Source organism: Anticarsia gemmatalis, chromosome 1 (genome assembly GCF_050436995.1).
Source record: "Anticarsia gemmatalis isolate Benzon Research Colony breed Stoneville strain chromosome 1, ilAntGemm2 primary, whole genome shotgun sequence".
Classification (NCBI taxonomy): Eukaryota; Metazoa; Arthropoda; class Insecta; order Lepidoptera; family Erebidae; genus Anticarsia; species Anticarsia gemmatalis.
The window spans coordinates 6402706-6423888 of NC_134745.1; the positions used below are offsets into that span (position 1 = coordinate 6402706).

A 21183-nucleotide genomic window follows, 5' to 3' on the forward strand; every position below is an offset into this window, starting at 1 on the left:
AGTCACATTAAACTCTGGGATTTACTCTAGGCTTTAGACCCAAATAAGTGGAGTAAGCTCTGCCATCCATTTAAAACGAAATGGGTTGCTCTTTCTTGTTGTCCTCTGCTTTGTATTACTGTTTTTACAACGCCGAATTTCTAATTCTAGCCTGTCCAAAATAACTTTATTCAACGTTACAACTTTATGTTTAAAAAAATAAACGACCAAACACAACTCGAAAAGGTTCTAAAGAAAGTCATCTGCAAAATGGACCAATAAATTCTAAACTTATAAACAAACAGACAAAAGACAGATCTTATAAAAGAACCGGAGATAAAGAAGTTGTGTTAAACTTTGATATAAAAGTCTGGTAATAGCTAGTCTACCTAATTGCTTTTGCTTAGGACTTTTAACGATAATATAATTTCAGAATGGACTTTCCATTTCGGGTGAAAGTTAATTTTAGTTTGTTGGGGTGTAATAAATTGTGGGTGAGACGTGCGAGCGGTTACCTCATTTTTTCCAGTTCAGTCGGTGTAGAGCGCAATCTGAACGCTGCAAGAGGTTGTTTATCAGTCAATGTCCGTGAGCCACTTTAATTGCGTCCTAATTTATTGTCCTACATAACAAAGTGAGGAGAAGACTTTCGTAACAGTATCCTGGCATTTAGATATTGGAGGGAGCGCGGAGCTCCCGCGCCGTCCCACAGTGATTACGACGATGAGACAAATATTATGGAACGTTGGTCTTTGGAGCAATGACGATATAATAAATGCAAACGATTTGTTTTGATTGCTTACACAGAGATTCCCTATGAAAATTTGGGGCATTGAAAACATTGATCTCGAATTAATTGTTATTACAATCATATTTCTCGTCCTCTGCAATTTAGCGGCTTGTTTTGCTATCGATGTTTATAGATTCACTTCATACCATTCGTAAAGCACAGATCGCTCTTCATCTTTGCTATACCACGCGGTACTCAATCTTGAACATACACGACTAGAGGGCATTTACGATTACAAATGCACGTGTTATGTTTTCATAATAGTAATTTACACAAGAATAGTTGCGCGGCACCCATCTGGATTAGCTCACTTCGCACACATCATCGCTTTTAGCCTAACTCTCATTAATCTTCTGACTCAGAACTGTTTACACAATCTTCATAACTTTCATCTATCCCACAAAAAATATTTATTAGGCTATTCGCCTTTTGAAATTCCCAAAAATAAATTTTAAAGAAAACAATTACCGTATTTCTGTGTTAAACCGAAATAACTGTATCCCACAAAAGCTTGCTAGGATCTATTATGACGGAAGGTATAGCCTTCCATTGCGTTTTATAGCGGCCGTTTTCATTACATTCGTTTACGCTGATGTAAATTTAGCGCAATGGACTGCGAAATAAAGACGAGAACTTTGTATTTTTATAGGTATTAAAAGGATATACGTCGTGATTCATCTTGACTGAGTTTCATTAATAAAGCGAGCGTTTTTAGGTCATGTTTGTAGACGAGAGATGACTTCGGCCATCCATCTAGAGATTGGTTTACAGGCTTTATCCTCTAATGGAACAGCTGTAGCCATTAACGGATACAAGGTTTGGAGGCTGTGACCACAGGTCGTTAGATCACGGCCTTCGAGTGTTTCACGATGACTAAGTGATTGGACAACTAATTGTTTCGCAAAATTCTTACCTGAAAGTCACTCCGGTATCCAGGTGGCAGGTAATTTGAAACCGATTAACTTAATTAAGCTTGGCTCCTTGAAATATTCCTTTACATTTCCGATCGCTCGCAATTTCTTCGAATTGCTCTTATTTGTTATTTGGCATTGATTTATGACAATCTGAATTAATGTACTGATGAAGATTAAGTAAAACTTTTTTGGCAAGAATTTGTTGTTAGTGTACAAATAAACAAAACATTTTATTCCCTTGCTAATAATAGTTGTAAACCTGAAACTTTATATCTTAGTACAACGGCTACTGATGACAACAACAGGGACTAAGTTTCAAACTCCAAAGCACGTTGTCGCTTAGCTAAAGTACCGCTGTATACCTATCCAATATCCGAGATTGATCTCGCTAAAGATTATATAAAATCTACTCAGCCACAATAAGAATATTAGATACAAGTGAAATTTTATGTTATAATTCTTAATTCCATTAGTTGGAAAAATAAAACAAACGACAAACACTAAAGGCGTCACAAATATTTCAATGATTCTTTCTATAATATAATTTGTCAATACTTCGATAGTTCTATAAATTGTTGAAAATTACTTTTTATACATAATTTTAAACTATCTGCCCACTTTCGAATAAGATATTACGAAATACTTTCATAACAACTAATAAACAGTCTAAGATACAGACTGCGTTCTGTTTTGTGTACTAATAAATAAATTGAAGTGGTTTAACAGTTATCTATTGCACCAATATTATTTATGCTTTTATAACACGTGGAGATAATATAAATATAAATCAGGCTGGTTCATAAATTATAGAACAGGAATCGTTAAATTATAATGAAGGAATATTTAATGCAAATTTCGTTAAGTGCAACTATACACTTAACTAAAGCGACTAAATAAAGGGATACAATTTCTTTGATTTAGCATCATTGCTCCTGGAATTGATTATGCAATAGCGCATTTTTTCACAAATCAGTTTGTCAAAACATTCAGTGTTTGATAAAGATTTTCCCCAAACTTCTTTATCAGCCCTAATTTCCAATACTATACCTTCCAATATCCTAGATCGGGGAATACAGACTCTTTATACCCTGCCTTAGTTTTCTTTCTAATAAAATTACTGATCCAGATTCATGTTAAAAGCAAAGGATTAATACAAAGGTCGACCTCGCTAGGAGTTCATATAGCAACTGGCATTATATGAATTGTAGATTTGGACAGTGTTTGGAACAATTAAAACCTTTGAAATCCACAAATCAAGTAAGATGTCACGAACGGCTCTGCGTCGCGCCTCGCTACGTTGTTGAATGACGGAGTTATGAGTATATCATTGTACAAAGTCCGCACAAATTGTCTTACGCAGGAAATTTAAAGACAGCTTGCGTATTTATATTTTATTGTGTGAGAAGCTACCCTGTGTGTACATTATAGTTTTATTCCCAACCAGTTTTTTCTGGTTTCTGGCTACTCTCATGGAAAAAAGGCACGATTTGATGTAAACAGTATTTCAGTTTTAAAAATCTCTAAAATGTAAGTAGCAAAGCTTCTTAACTATAAAGTAACTTTCAAAACCATACTACAACTAACTATAAGTGCATCATATTTAAACGACTGAAGTTATAATAACATTCAGCATGTTGTGATTTATTGAATAGAGATTCATGATCAATGCCAACAATTTGAAGAAATCGAACAGTTGAAATACAAAATACGCTATGGATTATATAAGCAAATATATATTTCCTTATAGCCGTTTCCGTTTCCTAGTTTTACCGCAGATAAGACAATGTGTGGTCACAGATTCATCCGATAACATTGCCAGAATCCGTTCGACCTTCACACGGCTTTGCAGAACCGGGCTTCTGTTTGATCTCCATTATAGAGATCACAATCAGATATTTATGAATATCGGGTGGACCATATACTTATCAAAAGTACGATTTTCCAGCGAAATCAGTAGCGTGATTCTCTATCACTATCAAGTATCGACAACCGGCTAGCTATCGAGAAATATTGTATGAAAATGTGATCAACGCCTCTAGCAGGTGCCGTATTATGTATGTAGTACAGCGAAAATATCAAACTCTCGATACTCGATAGTACCGACTGAAGAGAATCGCGCTGCAATACAGTGGTTGTCGAAAATATCAATAGTAGTAGTGATCGCGTTTCAGGAGGACCTCATCTCAAGTGATCACAATGAGGACTAACTAATCATAAAAAGGCAGGTACGATATTGCGGCGTGAGTATCAAAAACTTTGATGTAATGATGGTACAAATTTATGAAGTCACTTCAAATTATGTTTTTAGGCATATGATAACGTGACAAAATAACATTTAATTAATGATGATCCAATTTGAAACGTTAGAGTAGACATAGCACAACTAAATTCACGAGGTGATTAACCTCAACACATTGTTCCAACTGTTTGTAAATGATGTTATTAAAACTTGAAACTGGCTGTCAAAATATAGATTGAAGTTGTGAAACTAAGGTTATGTTGTGTCTGAATTAATTAAGAACTGTTTTGATTCCAAGTAATGAATCTACGGAGCCGACAACAAACAATAGTCAATAATTAGTGGCCGTCTAACGAGTATCGTAAATTAATGATTCTCAATTTAGATACCTGGATAGATTTCCTTTGATTTCGACGAGTATTGTAGTGATTTATGCTTGTTCCTCTGATTAGTAACGCCGATATTATGAATTTACACAGATAGATACAACAGTACCGCGATTTTTTACCACTATCGACTGACGGCAACCGGCTGTCGAGAAAATTTTTGATTGAAGATCCGTTCAACCCTCTAGCCGTAGGAACTATTTTTGCAGTACATCTTAAATGTCAAAGTCTCGATACTCGATAGTACCGATTGTACAAAACCGCGCTACAGATTCCCTGTAAAATCGTTTAATGTAGAATTCAAACTAAAGTTAATGACGTGCGTCTAAAAACAGTTTATAGAAAGTAACAAATAAGAAGACCTAATTTAGTATATTTTCTAGGTAATTTACAAAATGACGCTAATTTTATTAGAAAATTTGCAGTTAAAAGCATAATCCAAACAAGCAAAGCCAATTTATCTGATTATTGAAAGTTTGTTCAAGTCATTGAAGCTTTAGATTAGGTCGGGAACTCTTAAGAGATTAGTTGAACGATAAAAGACTACCACTTTTATTCACTACATTATTTACAAACATTCAATAACTCGCTTTTATTTTATGAATAGATTATGTGGAGCTGTGCTTTTATAACCGTTAAAATAACACCAACAACTACTGACTGCCTGTATGGCGCAGTCGGTTGTGTATTTGACTGCTGACTGCGAGCTCCCTGGTTCGATTCCCAGGGCAGACAAAGTGCTATCAGTCTTCTTTAATTTTAATGTAGTCCAGAGTTTGCTAATGTGCCCAATATATGGCTAGCCCCTATTATATGGGACTAACATTGTTATTAAAGAAACGCGGGTGTATTTCATACATCTTTGCCTACACCTTCGGGTGTAACAGGCGTAATACTATGTATATATCTACCAACAACAAAATAATGACACAGGAAGTCTATAAAGTACCAAAATCAAAAAGCCAAGACGTAATAATAAAAATAATGACAGCATTCTCATCTTCAAAGGTTGTGTTGATCCACTTAAAGCCTCCGCCACACAGCACAAAGTCACAAACAACAACTTATTGTGAACTAACGTGCGAAAGTCGAGCGTGAAATGTAGCCCCGCCCTAATACTCAAACCAGGAGATTTGTACTACGTTTTCACTCCAATAAAGTCTAAAAGGGTTTTAGAGAATACGGTCAGCTCGTACTTTGTAGAAAATATTTCTTTGCGAGATTTATGATGAAAGTTAATATTATTGAGAGCTTATTTATTTAATTATCGTATGGTTAGTGGTTAGCGTGAAAGTTCTTCAAGTTCGGAGACAGTTCGGCCCAGCAGCTTGATTCGCTATCACTATTGACTATAGAGAATTTTTGTATGAAATTCGGATCAGCGCCTCTAGCAGGCGCCGCAGAAACAATTTTTGTAGTACATTTTAATATCAAACTCTCATTACTCCATACATTCGTTCTCATCTCTCTCATCTCATTCTCTACAATCCGTACGATTATAGAGAATCACGCTACAGCAGAGATACCACCAAAATTAAGCGTTCACCTATCTATGGAATGCCCGCGTAGAGATTGCTTAACCCATAGTGCATTTACGGACCGGTGTGCCTCGTGAAAACTACCTATAAGCGCCTCTTTAGGTGTATGAGCTACATTTTATATTGTTTAAAAACTTTCACAGTGGTTTTGATCACGTTTGAATAATTAATCGGACGTAAAGCACCATCATGTCAAACTTTTCCCTCGAGTGTTGTTTTCGTTTGTTGTGTTACATTTACGTTTAGTATTTACACGGTTGGCCAGTATGAGTTTTTCAGGTCTGTGGGAAAGAGAGAAGCACACTGACTGTGTTTATGTTTGAACTGGATTAAGGAGCGAGATAATATGGTCTGTTTCGTCTACTATCAGGGTTAACATTTAAAATGTACTGAAAAAATAGTTTCTACGATGCCCGCTAGAAGCGCTGCACCGATTGTCATACAAATTTTCTCGGTAGCTAGCCGGTTGTCGATAGTGGTAGAGAATCGCGCTATGGTTTTGATTCTTGAACAGCAAGTTGCTTCGAATCTTGTAACATTTTAAGTGTATGTCCCGGGGCAAGGAGGACAATAGCTTAGCCTAATACTAAAGTTTTATGTGGTGCTAAATTGAGACAGCAGGCTATACATATGTATTTCTATATTTCCTTCTAAGCAAAATAGTTTTTGTGAAACTATATTTTACCATTTTTGCGCCATTTGGTTACACAAGTCCTACTTTATCTATCCGCCTTTTGCCTTTTCAAACGCTCGTAAGATTTCACTATGTAAATAGCTGCCATGTATCCGGGCACACTAGATAAACCAATGGCGTAGCGTTTCCTAACTTCTAGAATGATCGATCAGCTCGTTTATTCACAGGCCCCTCTAATTAGACGCAAAGCTTTTCTGCTTTTATTCGAGAAGAAATGTCCTACTTTGTTGTCAATTTGTGATGAATCACCTTTTTCATTAACCACAGTGAAATGATTGCCGAAATCTTCTTTTTCAATGTTTTGATTTACAATCAAGTAATAGATTTAGTTCGTCTGGTCGATTTCTGTTATAAGCAAGCTACGGACGGGTACTTTAGTAACATTTCAAATTGCTCGAAATCAGAGCATTTTCAAACTTTCTTAAAATTTTTGTTGCTGTGTCAGATGAGAGAAAACAAAATCCTTCATCGAAGGTGAGATGTTATTAACCCGTTAATTAGATTCTTACGTAAATCAGCTCCTTACTTATCCGCCACTTATAACGGCGTTGTGCAAAATTGAGCGAGTTTCCTCCCAAGTGCCGGCTTATCTTCACTAATTAACTTTTCACGAAAAACACCTGCCTTCAACGACTTACTAACTGTATTTGTTTTAAACTCCCGTTTAATAGTGTACTAAAATGTTCTATTAAACGCCGCTTCTCGTATGCGGAAATCGTTAGGGAGGCTTGCCTCTAATTGAGACTCATACATAGTTGGCGAACTATTCGTGGCCACGTACATCTTTCAATGACACTTGTGTTGCTAAGCAATAACACGATTTTAATGGCCGCTCTTACGAGATATTAATTCAACGGCTTTGATAATAACACTCGTAAGACGAAGGCGAGATGAACAATAAGATTTTGTGCGAAGTGGGAAAAGTTAACAGCTGAATAATTTCACAATACCGAACACTTTTAGACATTGTTTGTTACCACCTAGGCATCCAATATGTAGTACATCCTGAGCTGTCGAATAAAAACTTTTGTTCGTTTGCTTTAAAACATTACATGTGGTGTGCGATTTAAATTTTCACAACGTGGTGAGAGAACAACAACAACACATATTCAACGTCGAAACTTTCGTACGGTTAATCATAAATTCTAAACATGTGAAACGTCCGCAGAATGACAAAATGAGGCTCAGCGCTGGTTAAACAACCGAAGGAAAGTACATTCATCAGGAAACAAACATTTTCCGCAATCATTAACGTTATAGGAAAGGTTCTCTGGTTACCGATTCTAGCGAACATGTTTACAGGGAAAATTCCGTGAATCTTCACACGTTTTTACTTTTAAGTCCACAGGCGGGTGCAATATGGTTTCATATTTCAAAGTTACACTTTGAGTTCAGAAAATTCAATACGTCACAGCGAACAAAGACGAAATACCAAGTCTTAATAAATTAAGGCGTTGTAATTTTTTGTGCGGCGGTTCGGAGGCAGGCGGCAGGAGGCAGGAGGCATCGTCGTGACCGCACAAGTTTTGAATGCTTTCATTGAAAGTTGCGGCTCTGTTCGGCGCGGCTATGAATGGCGGATGGCACAGTTTGTCTCGACAACTTCGTCGATTTAACTCGCCTCTGTCTGTCCCACTGTTCCAGGCTTATTCACAGTTTGATAGCTTAAAAATTATCCAGCCTTCCGCTCTGATTGTTTTCTGTATTTTTAATTAATTTTTAATTACTTTCATTCTAATTTCGGCTGACATTTACATTTTTATTTCAGCTTTTACTGACAAGTTGTTAATTCATTTCAAGGGTTCGTCTTAAAATAATCTTTATAATTTTATATACTTCAGAAAATTCTTTTGTAATACAATCAACGAAATGTTGCAATTATTAGATTCATGCTATACGAAACATTATTGATTCTGATAGGTAATAATGTTAATGCCGGTTAGAATGTTTATAGACACCATTCATTAAAACAATAAAGAAAAACATTCTATTAAATGTACCAGATGTCATATAAGCAAAGATTCACAGATAGGCAGAATCAAATGAGACGAACTATTCCAAAAAATATTTTCTCTTCTTTCAAATTTTATCCAAAAGTAAACATGACATAGAAACGAAGGCGTTAGTGGACGGCTAGCGTATCGAATAAGATTATTATCAATAAGTGGAGGTCGTATCTATCTGCAAGAGGTAAGGCATTCAGCCGTGAACGTAACGAGGACCGCGTCGATCTCATATCGTCGTGATCTTATGGAAATATCTCACATGCCTTTCTTATCGTACCGCTGAATACATAAATACGTGGAATGCTGCACTAGGATTGTTTTAGTTGGCCTTATAATGCGTGTTGTTTGTATAATTTACATTAACGGGAATAAGTATAGAGTTTGCAAAAGTATACCGAGATTATGTAGATGAGTTTATATAGTCTCAGTAAAATTTTACGTACTTTTTTGTCGGAGAATATGTATAAATACACGATTTGGGAACAATAAAATATCGATGTTACAAAAGCCGGTAGCGTAGTTCTTTACTCTAGGTACTGTCGAGTATCGAGGGTTTGACATTAAAAAGTACTGCCAAAATAGTTCTGACGGAACCCGGTAGAGGCGTTAAACAGATTTTCGTGTAAAATTTTCGACAGCTAGTCGGTTGTCGGTAGTCGATAGTAGCAGAGAATCGAGCTCAACTCCCTAAAGTATCATCCGTATTTACGTCCAGGTACCACTTACTTTTAATTGCAACATAGTAATGACAGATATGGATAAGAACTTTGGTCGTAACAGTAAATGTTTGGTACTTTTACAATAGGCTTGAAAGTTAAATGAATGTTCGGCCCAGTACAGCGGTTTTTCATTGCGACGTACAAGCTGGCAATTCGCTTGGATGTGTACTGTGTATAGATTGTATAGGCTGCCTAACTTAATGACTTGAGCGCTTGAGTGACAGTGATATTGATACTAACTCTACACGTCAGAGAGGCTGTTTCCTCAACTACTATCGGTTAACTATCGGTTCTATACAAAATCTGATGAGCGCCTCTAGCGGTTGTCGTAAAAACTAATTCCTGTATACATTTAGAATGTCAAGCTCTCTATACTCAAAAGTTATGACTGTAAAAAATCGTGCTGCAGTAAGGGCTACAAACCAATAAACACAATAATGATAATTTTTGTAATATTGGAGTTAAGAATGTCGAAGATAGGATGGTCATGATAGAGATATAACTTAAGACATGATCATTGCGGAACGGTGATGTATTTGCGAACGCAATACAAAATTGGTAAATGTGTTGTGAATTACAAACAAATAGAAATAAATAAAACAATTGTATTAAGTACTCAAATAAAAATAAAAACTTGACATTGAACAAGTACGCCTAATAATGACAAAATAGTCCTTCGATTCAACAAAAACACGTACGAAGACTATTTCTATACAAGCTTGTAAGTCTATAAAAAGGAACATAAAATCATAACGGCGGAAAATATCCCGCCGTCTATTGAAAGTTGAAATGTGAAAAAAGGTCTGCAGACATGATTTCGGTGCGAGCAGTAAAAAGGGTGACGGTCACGAAACGCCGTCGATCCGATATCAGAAATAAATAAATTGCGAATTATATGGAAAAATGCTGTGCACTTTGTATAATAAATAGAGCAACAACAGCATGTACCCTTCAGTGAATGGATTCTCTACGACTATCGACTACTAACAACCGGCTATCTATCAAGAAATTTTATATTAAAATCTGATCAGCGCCTCTAACGGGCGTCTCAGGAACTGTTTTGGCAGTACGTTTCAAATGTCATACCTACTTTCAATTCCCGACAGTACCGACGGTAGAGAATCGCGGTACTGATGCCGTTTGAAAAAGTTTTAAACATTTCTAGGGACACTTAAATCGACTTTAAGTAAGGAGGAGGCTTTCAATTCAACTGCTTGTTGTTTGTTACATTTAGGTTAGTAAATTCTTTGAGGAATTAATGACGATATGTATACGCTTAGAAAAAGAAGAAAACTACACTTGTCTGAGCCTAACAAAGGAGGAGAAGTTTGTTTTGACATTGATATGATTAAGATTAACTAGCGTAAAACTAGATTCTTCGGACTTTATTTTTATCTTTTTGCTTCTAAAGCAAAAGCAGAAATATATGCAAGTAAAACTCAACAAAACAAGTTGGCACTGTTTATCACGATTCAGGAAATAAGTAAAGGAGATTGACAAAATGAAAATAGAAATAGGGAAGGAACGAACTAAATTTACATAAGTTCTTCCAAGAACTTTGCCATTACATGTAATGCTTGCATTTATATTTATCAGAGAGCAATATATGACGTTTACATATAATATCTTGATATCGGAGTTTTCTTCTTTGTTGCACGGCAACATAATAGTCGAATTTTCTTTCCTCTTTCATATCCAAGAATTAAAAAAAAGTTAGATTCTTGAAACTAAATAAATATCTTTTGAAATTATAGTAGCCAATATTAACACCACTATAAGTATATCAATAAACTATCTCAGTCAAAATAACGACATCACATTAAAATCACTTTGAAGCTATCGTAAAGCAGCAATGAACGCAATATTGCATCGTAATAACAGCAAATTGAAACACTCATCACGAATCATTTTCACAAACTGTTCGAATATCATTTACCTAGATTTACGCGCCCATAAAGTGGTTAAATTAAAATCTGTTTATAATACGCTGGATAATATTCTGGAATAACGAATGACTATTCATTTAACCACTTGCACGTGTAACATACTCGTTTATATAAATTAAAATATGGTTGTGTTTTAAACACGAAGATCAGCATTTTACTGAGAAACTGCAAAAACAGTCTTCGATTCGGCGTGGTTTTAAACGTAGCCTTTTGTCTAATTAATCAAAATCGATCTAGATGTTTAGTTATCAAAATATGCTTAGCTCAAGCTGCAATCTTTTTTCGGTAGGTACTCAATGTCTCAATGGGTCTGTAGCAAACGGCAACGCCACGTTTGACAGGCTAAAATTATGAGATCAAGAAATTGTCTAAACAATTTACGACATACGAAAACGATATCAGTATTATTTTTAATATTACTATTAAACTAAGTAGAATGTAGACCGAATGTACACAGTTTTATATGCAAAGTAAGTGCTTTTATAGGCATCTTGACCGAAGAGCGGCAACAAAATATGAATATAATACATTTCGAACATCTCGCTATAAACCAGTAAGAGAGTTAGCCAAAGAGTTGCGTGAAAACGTAACACAGAAAAAAATCCCACGGTTTCTCCCTCGAAAAATATATTTCCCTATCTCTTACATAACGTAGGTATAATGATTATTGAACAAACTCATTCGCTTGTACTTGTGGTTGCATACTGAGTATACCGAGCTCGTCACTTCACAATGCGTCGTCTGCTCCACATCGATAAGGAGAGACGCAGCCGGCGACGTGCGGCTTTTACACCGCACATTGAGGAGCTTATTAACTGAATTGAACCTCGTATGTATTTGAGAATAATTTATAGGTACGGTTACGAAGAAAAATATAACCTACATACAAGTTGAACCACAATATATAGAAGATTAACCTTGGAGTAATATGTAAGAGGCTACCAAAACGAAACTGACTTTTAATGATATACATTCCCATAAAGGTAGGCAGAGACCAGAGAACGCCACTTGGTACGATACAAACTTTCTATGTTTCATTCACGTTGATACTATCATCTTGTCGTACAGGACCGCCGGTTACGAGTACTAAGCACCTGTCCTTTTTGCAAGACATTACCGTTATGATCCAAATGCAGAATAAACACTTCTTTAAAGAAATGATCTAGATTTCATCCACGAATATGGTAAGAAGATATTAAAAAAGAAATTTGTGTGTGCTGTCAGAAAAAAATATTATTTATTTAGATTGAGTACAGGAGGTGCTGATAAGTGTTAATGTGTAAAATAATTTGAGTAAAAAAATCTTTAAAATATGAAACTACTCTTTCAGTTCTCGTAAATACTTCTTTAGTATAAGTTCCTTAAACTGCAAGTTCATATTAAATTGAACAAGAGTTATGAGTGTAATATTAGAAGTCGAAGTAATGTTTCAAGTTTAGAATATAAGCACCACTATATTTCAAAATAACTGAGAGTGTTCCTAATAGTAAATTATTTCGCAATTCTATTGAATTCTAGCGCTAGTATAATTGAATTTTAGTACAAAGTCGAACATTCTAGATCCACTGGCGTTAGTCCCGTAGTCCGGGTTGAACTTGTGCTGAAATCCTAAGACGGAAACCATTCTTCTTCGTGCCTATCCGTTGTCTGACAACAGACGAACTTTCCGATAAAGACGTTTCTCATGTTACTTGTACAACAGAACACCACTAAATCTTATTCGTTACTAAGCACTTCATATTACCTACTTTACTATATCAAACTAGTGATTTTGACACGAAGCAAAACATCTCAAGCAAAGTAATTATGTAAATAAATCGATATTCATGTTTAACATTTTTCCCGAAACCATGTCGGCCGAAAAGGTTACTAAATCAATTTAAAAAAGGTTTGGGGCGGCCCATCAATCGCGATATTGTTTCCATAATTAAGTAGATTTTCCGATACAAATAAGTCACATACCTAAAGACGTATGAGGAGAGGAGAATTAGGTGAAGAAAAGAGTAAAATAAAGCGAGACAAACCACTTTGTAAGTGGAGCTATAAATACTTGTCTATTTCCTCGGAGTAAAATAACGCGGTCACTGCTAAGTTTGTTTGGCAAAGTAATATCTTTTTCATGTGTAAGTGTAGCGATGCGGTAGTGTTTCTTTAGGTTTGTTCATTGATACCATCGGCTAAAAGGCTTACATTACAGATGCCAATGGCTTGCGAGGTCAGCGAACATTTTTTCACGACCATCCCTTTCTGTGCGAAAAAGAATTTGGAACAGAAATGTACATTCGCGGTGAATTTAGAATATTGAACCTTGAACTTGCGTATAGGCATTTTCTAACTGAATGTGTTAGAGCTTCGGTAAATATTGAAGAATATTTTTAGCATATTCTAACTAAATTGGTTAGAGCTTTAGCATCTTACTTTTTAAAAACGATTATTGACAAAAAAATATAAATAAAAGTTCTACCAACAAGTAATATTTGTAAAGCTATGAAACGACATCGTTAACTTTGCGAAACTGTCAACGCGATTGCGAAGATAGTAGGTTAACAGTCCCAATGTAAGTTATAACAAACGATGCAAGTGAAGACAATGTAATTTATATTCACAACGAGATTTTGATATGTTTTTCAGCGACATCAGTCGTACGACAAACAATTCTGTTTTCTTCCAACTCAGAGATAAATCATCACAAACTTATTCCTAAGTAGTGCAAGTCAAATTAATTAGACACACATAGTATTAAGTTTGGAAACTGCGATATCATGTAAGGTTCCTATATTCATGAATTATTAAACAGTGTAAGCCAATTCGGAGTGTTTAATAATGTAGGAACCGGTGTCAAGTGACTCCGTGGGACTCACTGAATTATGTAATAAACTCATTCCACTAGTTTCATTCATCTCTATAATGTAATGAGCGGGATTGTAAGCGCGGGTATAAACAAAACTGACGGTGTAAATAAAGCTAGGGAGTGAAATACTGAGAATGTATTATGAAGTATCCCATCGATAACATTATCATTGGCCTGTTACGTGATTAGGTTAACGTGATTGATATCAACAGTACGAAGAAATCTCGATCTAATAAGGCAACGTCACATAAACGGTACTGATGGCGCAAATGTATCACGTAGGAAACTAAAAGTAACAACAATAGTAATCAATGCGAAAATTTCGACAAGGTTTCTAGCAAGCAAAAAAATGTGAATGGTGGTACAAAGATCGTTTATAGTCTGTATTAACATTTGACACTTAACATCCAAAGAAATGTTTACATGCGAACAAAGTCGAACAAAGGGTAATCGATAGTTTAGTACAAAAGTCCTAAGCTTTTTTTTCGATTAATTTGTTAACAGGCCTTACTGCCTACCTGTTGTAATTTATACTAAAATATTATTACTATCAAATTGTATTCTAGCTAAAATATTCGTCGAGTGTTGACGTAACTAAATGTTCCAGGAATATTTTACAAAATTAATATTAGTACGTAAACAGTTGCTCACAACAATAACTGGAATTTTTAATAAATCGTTATTTTAGGAACTACATAGCTTTCGTAAATAATTAAAATAATAAAAACATTATTATTGTGTAGTAGAATGACCTTTGACCTCCCACACTTCAATTCAAATCCTGGTTGAAGTTCTGTTATTTACGCGGGTTATTTCAAAGCAATACAAAGTAAAGTATCAAAGAATAAAAAATTTCAATCCGACCCAACATTCAAATGTAAATGTGTGTATCTTCTACTTATGACCCTTAAACTGCGATACCGATTTAAGTAAAATTTTACATCAAGATAGTCTAAATATAAACTAAATATTGTTAATGTCCTAGCCAGTATCCGGCTACGGCGGTCAGTTTCATTGTACATAACTGTCAACGTGGACTGCAGTACTTATTTTATTGTATCCAAGTGTTTGACTCTATTCCTTCACTCTCATAGTCTGGTGGGACAGATAACCGACACGACCAGTGAGAAGTCAGGCGCAGGACCGACTACGACCGAGTACGACCTTAATTCCTAACTGCAAATCTGTGAGAAATTCTTAACAGTAAGTTTCAGAAATACACTATCGACAGCGCCACACAGTCAAACCATAATTTATTTAACCGAAAAAGTGATTAAATATGGAATAAATCGACCAGCGCGCATCACCAAGCTTGTGACACTTAAATGCAATATACTCGTTATTTTTTCCTTTTGAATATTAGTACTATAATAGTAATGAGTCAACAAATACTTGGAACTCAACGATAATGATAATCGTAGAACAGTTATTTATTCACAAGATAATCGAAAAAAGCCATTTATGAGCTCATTGGCGGGTGCTTGAGGATGTTATCGCAACTAAACACAGTTGATTAGACGGGAAATACCAGCTACAATCAAAGCTTAGTAACTTTCGTTTGTGTGAAATGATTTTATTGCGATAACAATCCGCGTTTGGCATTCGAGATGTTACATTGTCATTACAATGTAATAATGAAATGTGCTGATTGGTTTTTGTACCCCTCAGTAATATTTATGGACAGCATTGCGCTGACTGGGTGATTATTTGGTGATATTTGTGCTAAGCATCTCAGCCGATCCCGATGGATGTCGATCATGAATTGACCATTCATTCTGAAAAAAATTGAGTTGATATGCCGTGGTATTTGAAAAAAAATAGAGGAGTTCTTAATTTTTTTTTATATAAAAATGGATAAGAATATTTTAAACCCCAATCTGGAGTAATGTCACATCCTTAAAAACATTCTAAAAAATATGTGTGGTAAACATAGATTTGTATACTATATCCTTCGGGCCTTCTAATCACATTTAAAAACTGTCAAAAAATTGTAATTCTAATAACTAAGCAAGCACAAATACCACCGCTCCATTTTTAATAATGGCTCCAGCAACGATATTTTACAAGGCTAGCAATATTAGTGCAGGGTTAATTCGATATCCACGGTTCAGTAATTTTAAAATTTTTCAACGTATATTCCAGAAAATAAAATGTTAAATATGATAACGTGTCGCTAACTTTATTATATCAGTAACTTTATCACTGAAAACGGTTTTTAGTAAAGTATTTTGGCACAAGTCCATGTAATAAATAAAAGTTATTTGCATTACGGTATGTAGTAATAGCTTAATGTGATATTTAAATTGAAGGCAACACATTTTTGGATTGAAATGCCATTCCGTACCCAGGAGGATTCCCTAACAACTTTCAAAGACCAACTTTAGAATAAGTAGGTAATTCTCGTTATCTATAAAAAAAATCGTGAAAGTAATACTAATGAGTACTTGAGTATCAAATATTGCGCTACTTATTTTTTTTTACTGAACACAATTGCTGAGCACTCGTCTCGGCTATACTTTTGATGAAAATAATTTCCATAAAATTTCATTACTGTCATTTATTATAATGTCAAATCCAATTCAATTTCAGCAAGACGTGGACCGTGTGAAGATCTTTTCGGTTCGGCAATGGACATGGAAAATAACGGACAAATAAATTGTGCCGCAACTTTGCCTAAAGCCTAGATTCCCAGTATTCACACATCGGACATAATGGAACTAGCCTTTGGAAATAGCTTCAACTTGGATCTTTCAGAGTTTTGGGATGTTATGTAAGTATATAAACGATGAAAAAGGTTTTTCTTTACTTATGTATTCGTAAATCGTCGCTGAGAAATGACAGGGCTTGGAAACCGTCCTTCACATGCTAATAAGGTCAAAATGATTATAATTTTTTTTTTCTAAGATTGGGCCAATATTATTGTGAGGCATTTTGATAACTTCTTGAATTTTATTAGCTTAATACATTGCTAAGCATCTTGAAAACAACCTTTGAATAATAATGACCGTTGATACAACATTAACTAGAATAACATCAACACATTCGAGAGGTTATAAATACGATGCTTGAGACTAATCTTTTATTTTACAGCTTCATAACTATTAATTCTCAAGTACTTTCATGGACCATTCACACATATATATATATATACCAGCCAAGTACTCGTATATCTTCGAACATAAAAATTCTATAACAACAAATTGCATTTCATTTCTCTCACTTAAATTGTTCATTTCGTAAAAACGACACAAGGGAATGGCAGAAGTTGTGAAAAATCCTGCGGTGAATGCACGTGGGTATTAAATTTATTTTCACATTCGTTGAAAGTTGTTCAGCGTAATGGTCCCGATTAATTAATGGTGGTCAGGCCGGATCACCGCGTGCATTGCCATTTTTCGACCAGCTTTTGTTTTCTCGCGAAATTTGTGATAACATTGTGTTACAGGTGAAATTTTAATTACATTTCGGAAGCAAACCACATGTACAAATATCAGCTTACGCAATCAATTGCAGGTAAATAAATATAGCAAACTTCAGTGGTTCACCGAAAACGTCAGGCACTTGTATTTCATATACTTAGGTATCTACTTTATTCTGGTTATTATTTTAAACAGAAATCATGATCAAAATCTAGACTGCTTTTGCAACTGAGCTTGCCTTGGAATAAGCTTCAGATTTCAAAACCACTAAAACTATACATACATATATCTTATCTTTTAAATAGTTATATATCATTGTATGATCCTAAAATCTATTTGCTTCCCGAATTTACTATAAACAAGTTCAACACGACGACAGATTTGTATCAAGTTGTTTTGTAAATAAGGTTGCGCTGTTTATCATCTCTCGTACGTCGCGCACCAACTTTGTCAACTTCACGACACTATTTATGGCACACTTTAAAATATCTAAACTATCTTCCACGTAACCTTAGTAAGTTACGTTTAATTTTGTTCAAGAAAAGGGGAATCGAGACATTGTAACGTGAAAAATTATGTTCACGTAATGGCTCATTTGTTGTACGTCTAGTCCTCTACGTTATACATTTTAATGTGATTCACATAAGGCCTCAGATTTTCCCCGAAAGCCGTATATTGAACCTGATTGTGATAGATTAAGTCTTCATTTCCTCGAATCCTTCATTCCACGTTCTCATCATGTTCAGGTACATCATTTATATTCAAAGTACCAGCTATTTTAAATCTTCACTCGTACCCTTTTCAAAGTGGCCGTGACTCCACTGTCGTTCAATGTGATTTGGCGCTGGTATTATCGGAAAATTGCCTTACTAAGGATCATTTATTTCTTTATAATTATATTGGAATCAAATATTTGAAGAAAATCCCGGGACACCAATTTATATTGGGATTAGTACGATCGGTGATAGGTATAAATAAATTACCACACACATGCGGTGACGATAAAGATATGTTCTCTCAAATACCTTTCTATATGCAGAACAATAAGGAAAAATGCGTACACGTACGTTAAACTTTGTTAAAAGAAACTTATTACGTACGCAAGCACACCCCTACATGCCCACAATTTAACCAAAAATACTGCCAACGAACGTGTAGTTCGCGTTTTAATTTAGCATATTCGCGAAATAAGACATTGTTCGTTGGATGAATGGAAGAATGGAGGCGAGCGTTGAAGCGTCGTCGGTTGTATTACCTCACCGAACAAATATCGCACGCAGCGAGCCTCGTAATAATATACAGCTCTGTGTACCCCGTGTTTGTTTGCATATCGCTATGCCTCATACATTCATACCATCGTTACGAGCGTATACCTCCACCAAAATTCTACCATGGAATCTCACTCGCTTATTCATTCCCTAATGCAAACTTACGCGTTTTATGTGAGTTTCTACGTCGCTGCACAGTATAATAGAGCAATATTATCACCCCATAAAACTCGTAACCCGCTCAGCAGTTTATTTTAGCTAAGCTAGCATATAAAATGTTTGGTCTAGATACTAAAGTGTAATAAAATAATATATTCGGGGTCATATTAATCCTCAACATCAATCATGTTAGAATCTTAGAGACACACGCACAATAACTAACTGCTAACGGGCTTTTAAAGTACGTATTTTAAATCATAAATCTTAACAGTGCTAGAGTTTATGTAAACATTAATATTTCTTAAACACTATCACAAACACCACTCATATAAATCGAGCTAACATAGTTCTTTGATACGCCCATAAAAAATTGTATACAAAAAATAGCAAACAAAAATGAAACGTTTATTTATATTGCTATCGAGCTGTTCTTATCCGAGCCGAGGATCTTATTATAACCTTAATGTTATTATTCGAGGCTTCGACCCCATTCATTGTTGTGTTTTATTGTGTTCAATAAAATGGTGAAAGTTTGATTGACATCGTTTCAAGTACTCGTATATTTAGATATAAATTCATGAAGCTCTACAATATTGGCAGATTCAACATATCTATGTATCAATCGAGCGAGTTGATGATGTATTTATGTATATTAGATTGCGTGCGATAATTCAAATTCAATTCACGTGGAGAAACGTTCACACACGGCCATTAAGACGCATCTGTAATCCAGATTGATAAGCGTTGCGAGCTAATTGACTCGTGTAAGCGAATATACGAAATTTACGTACGCACGTTTCCGACGATTTATAATGCAAATTTAGCTCAGCTGTTACCGAATCCCGTCGGCTCGATCGTTGAGAAAAAACTCTGAATCCAACGATCGAATAAATAGTATAACGTTATAGCTCACGAACTATGTTCGCGATTTTGAATTATGCGGGTAGCTGCTATTGTTCACAATACCCGTATTGTGAGGATAAACTGAGAACCTACTGTTGTTGGTGTTAGTTAATAAAGAACACGAGAGTCCCCAATTTATGCGATTTGAATAAAGATAAGTAGATACTGTCCAAGACCTTATAACTATTATGAATCGATACTGGTAGAAATTTGCTCTAAGAAATGAATCGCTTTTGCGAAATCAGTTTTATCTTTGTAAAGAATATTACTCTTTACACTTTACAAGTAAACCTACATAATACGATAACTAAGGAATTACCACATAATTTGTTCAGTCGTGACCTTATTGACAGCGGCAAATAGGTTACCAAGTCGAAGACCCTGAAGAAAAACAGTAAACAAAATGTGATTACCTTCGCAGGGTCCTGGTGATTGCCACTGACGTAGACCGAAGCTCGTCGACCAAGCAGCGTCCGACTGACTATCGAACTGCTCCGTCGACCAGACATACGATCCTGAGGTACCGGCAACATCTTCCTTGGGTTTCTTCACACACACTCACAAAATATCCTATTTCTTTACTACCATTATACACTACACTCTAATTTATTGTCTGATAGACGATTTTGTTAATTTAATATAAGTTATATCTTACTTTATTTCTACACAAAGTATTTGATATATTATTATTAGATCGGAACCTTAAAGATCCTTCACTTAAGCACTTAACTGATTTATCAACTCAATTTTAAATAGGCACTATAATTTTTCACATAAACTAGACTAATTTATTTACACAAATTCTACGAATAAGAATATTATTATGGTTGACTTGACTTATCTTGACGTATCTGAAACAAGAAAAATTTATTATTTTGTACTGTTTTAGTTTTCGAAGGACTTTAAAGGGAAAAAATGGCGGCGGTATGACAAGGGTCATCATTTGCGAACGCCTTCTACGCATCCGCCAGTCACGAGAGAATGATATGGGTTCTTTTTCAAACCGCCTGCTACATTGAATGGACATCATATATATCTGCTGAAAACATTATTTCCCCACCTAAACATTTATACTAAACAACATGAGGTTATGTGCAGGAAACGTGTGTGCTTTGTCCATTTTCTTTATTGTTCCACGTAGTAAATGTAATGGAGATATGCCACGGCGTGTTAAAGATACTACTGGTGATAAGTTTAGGGTAACGGCACTACAAAGTAAGATAACAAACGTGAATGTGTTATTGTTCGTATGCGGACTACGCGGTTTATATTTCTACGACAAACGGCTGGAAGGTTCAAACAACATCTAGGAAGAAGCCTGCTATTTATAGCATATAGGTATTATATATACTTTTAGAAGAATAACAAAACA

General features: G+C 35.2%; 1 protein-coding gene across 1 annotated transcript in view; it reads right to left on the minus strand.

Moving 5' to 3' along the window:
• The window catches only part of dcma (decima), a 79293-nt gene extending 58635 nt beyond the window's left edge, over window positions 1-20658 (minus strand). Inside the window, exon 1 of the mRNA XM_076115250.1 lies at window positions 20225-20658. Coding sequence (XP_075971365.1) covers window positions 20225-20344 — 120 coding nt within the window. The 5' untranslated portion in view covers window positions 20345-20658. The remainder of the gene's footprint in view (window positions 1-20224) is intronic.
• Window positions 20659-21183: the final 525 nt, after the last annotated feature.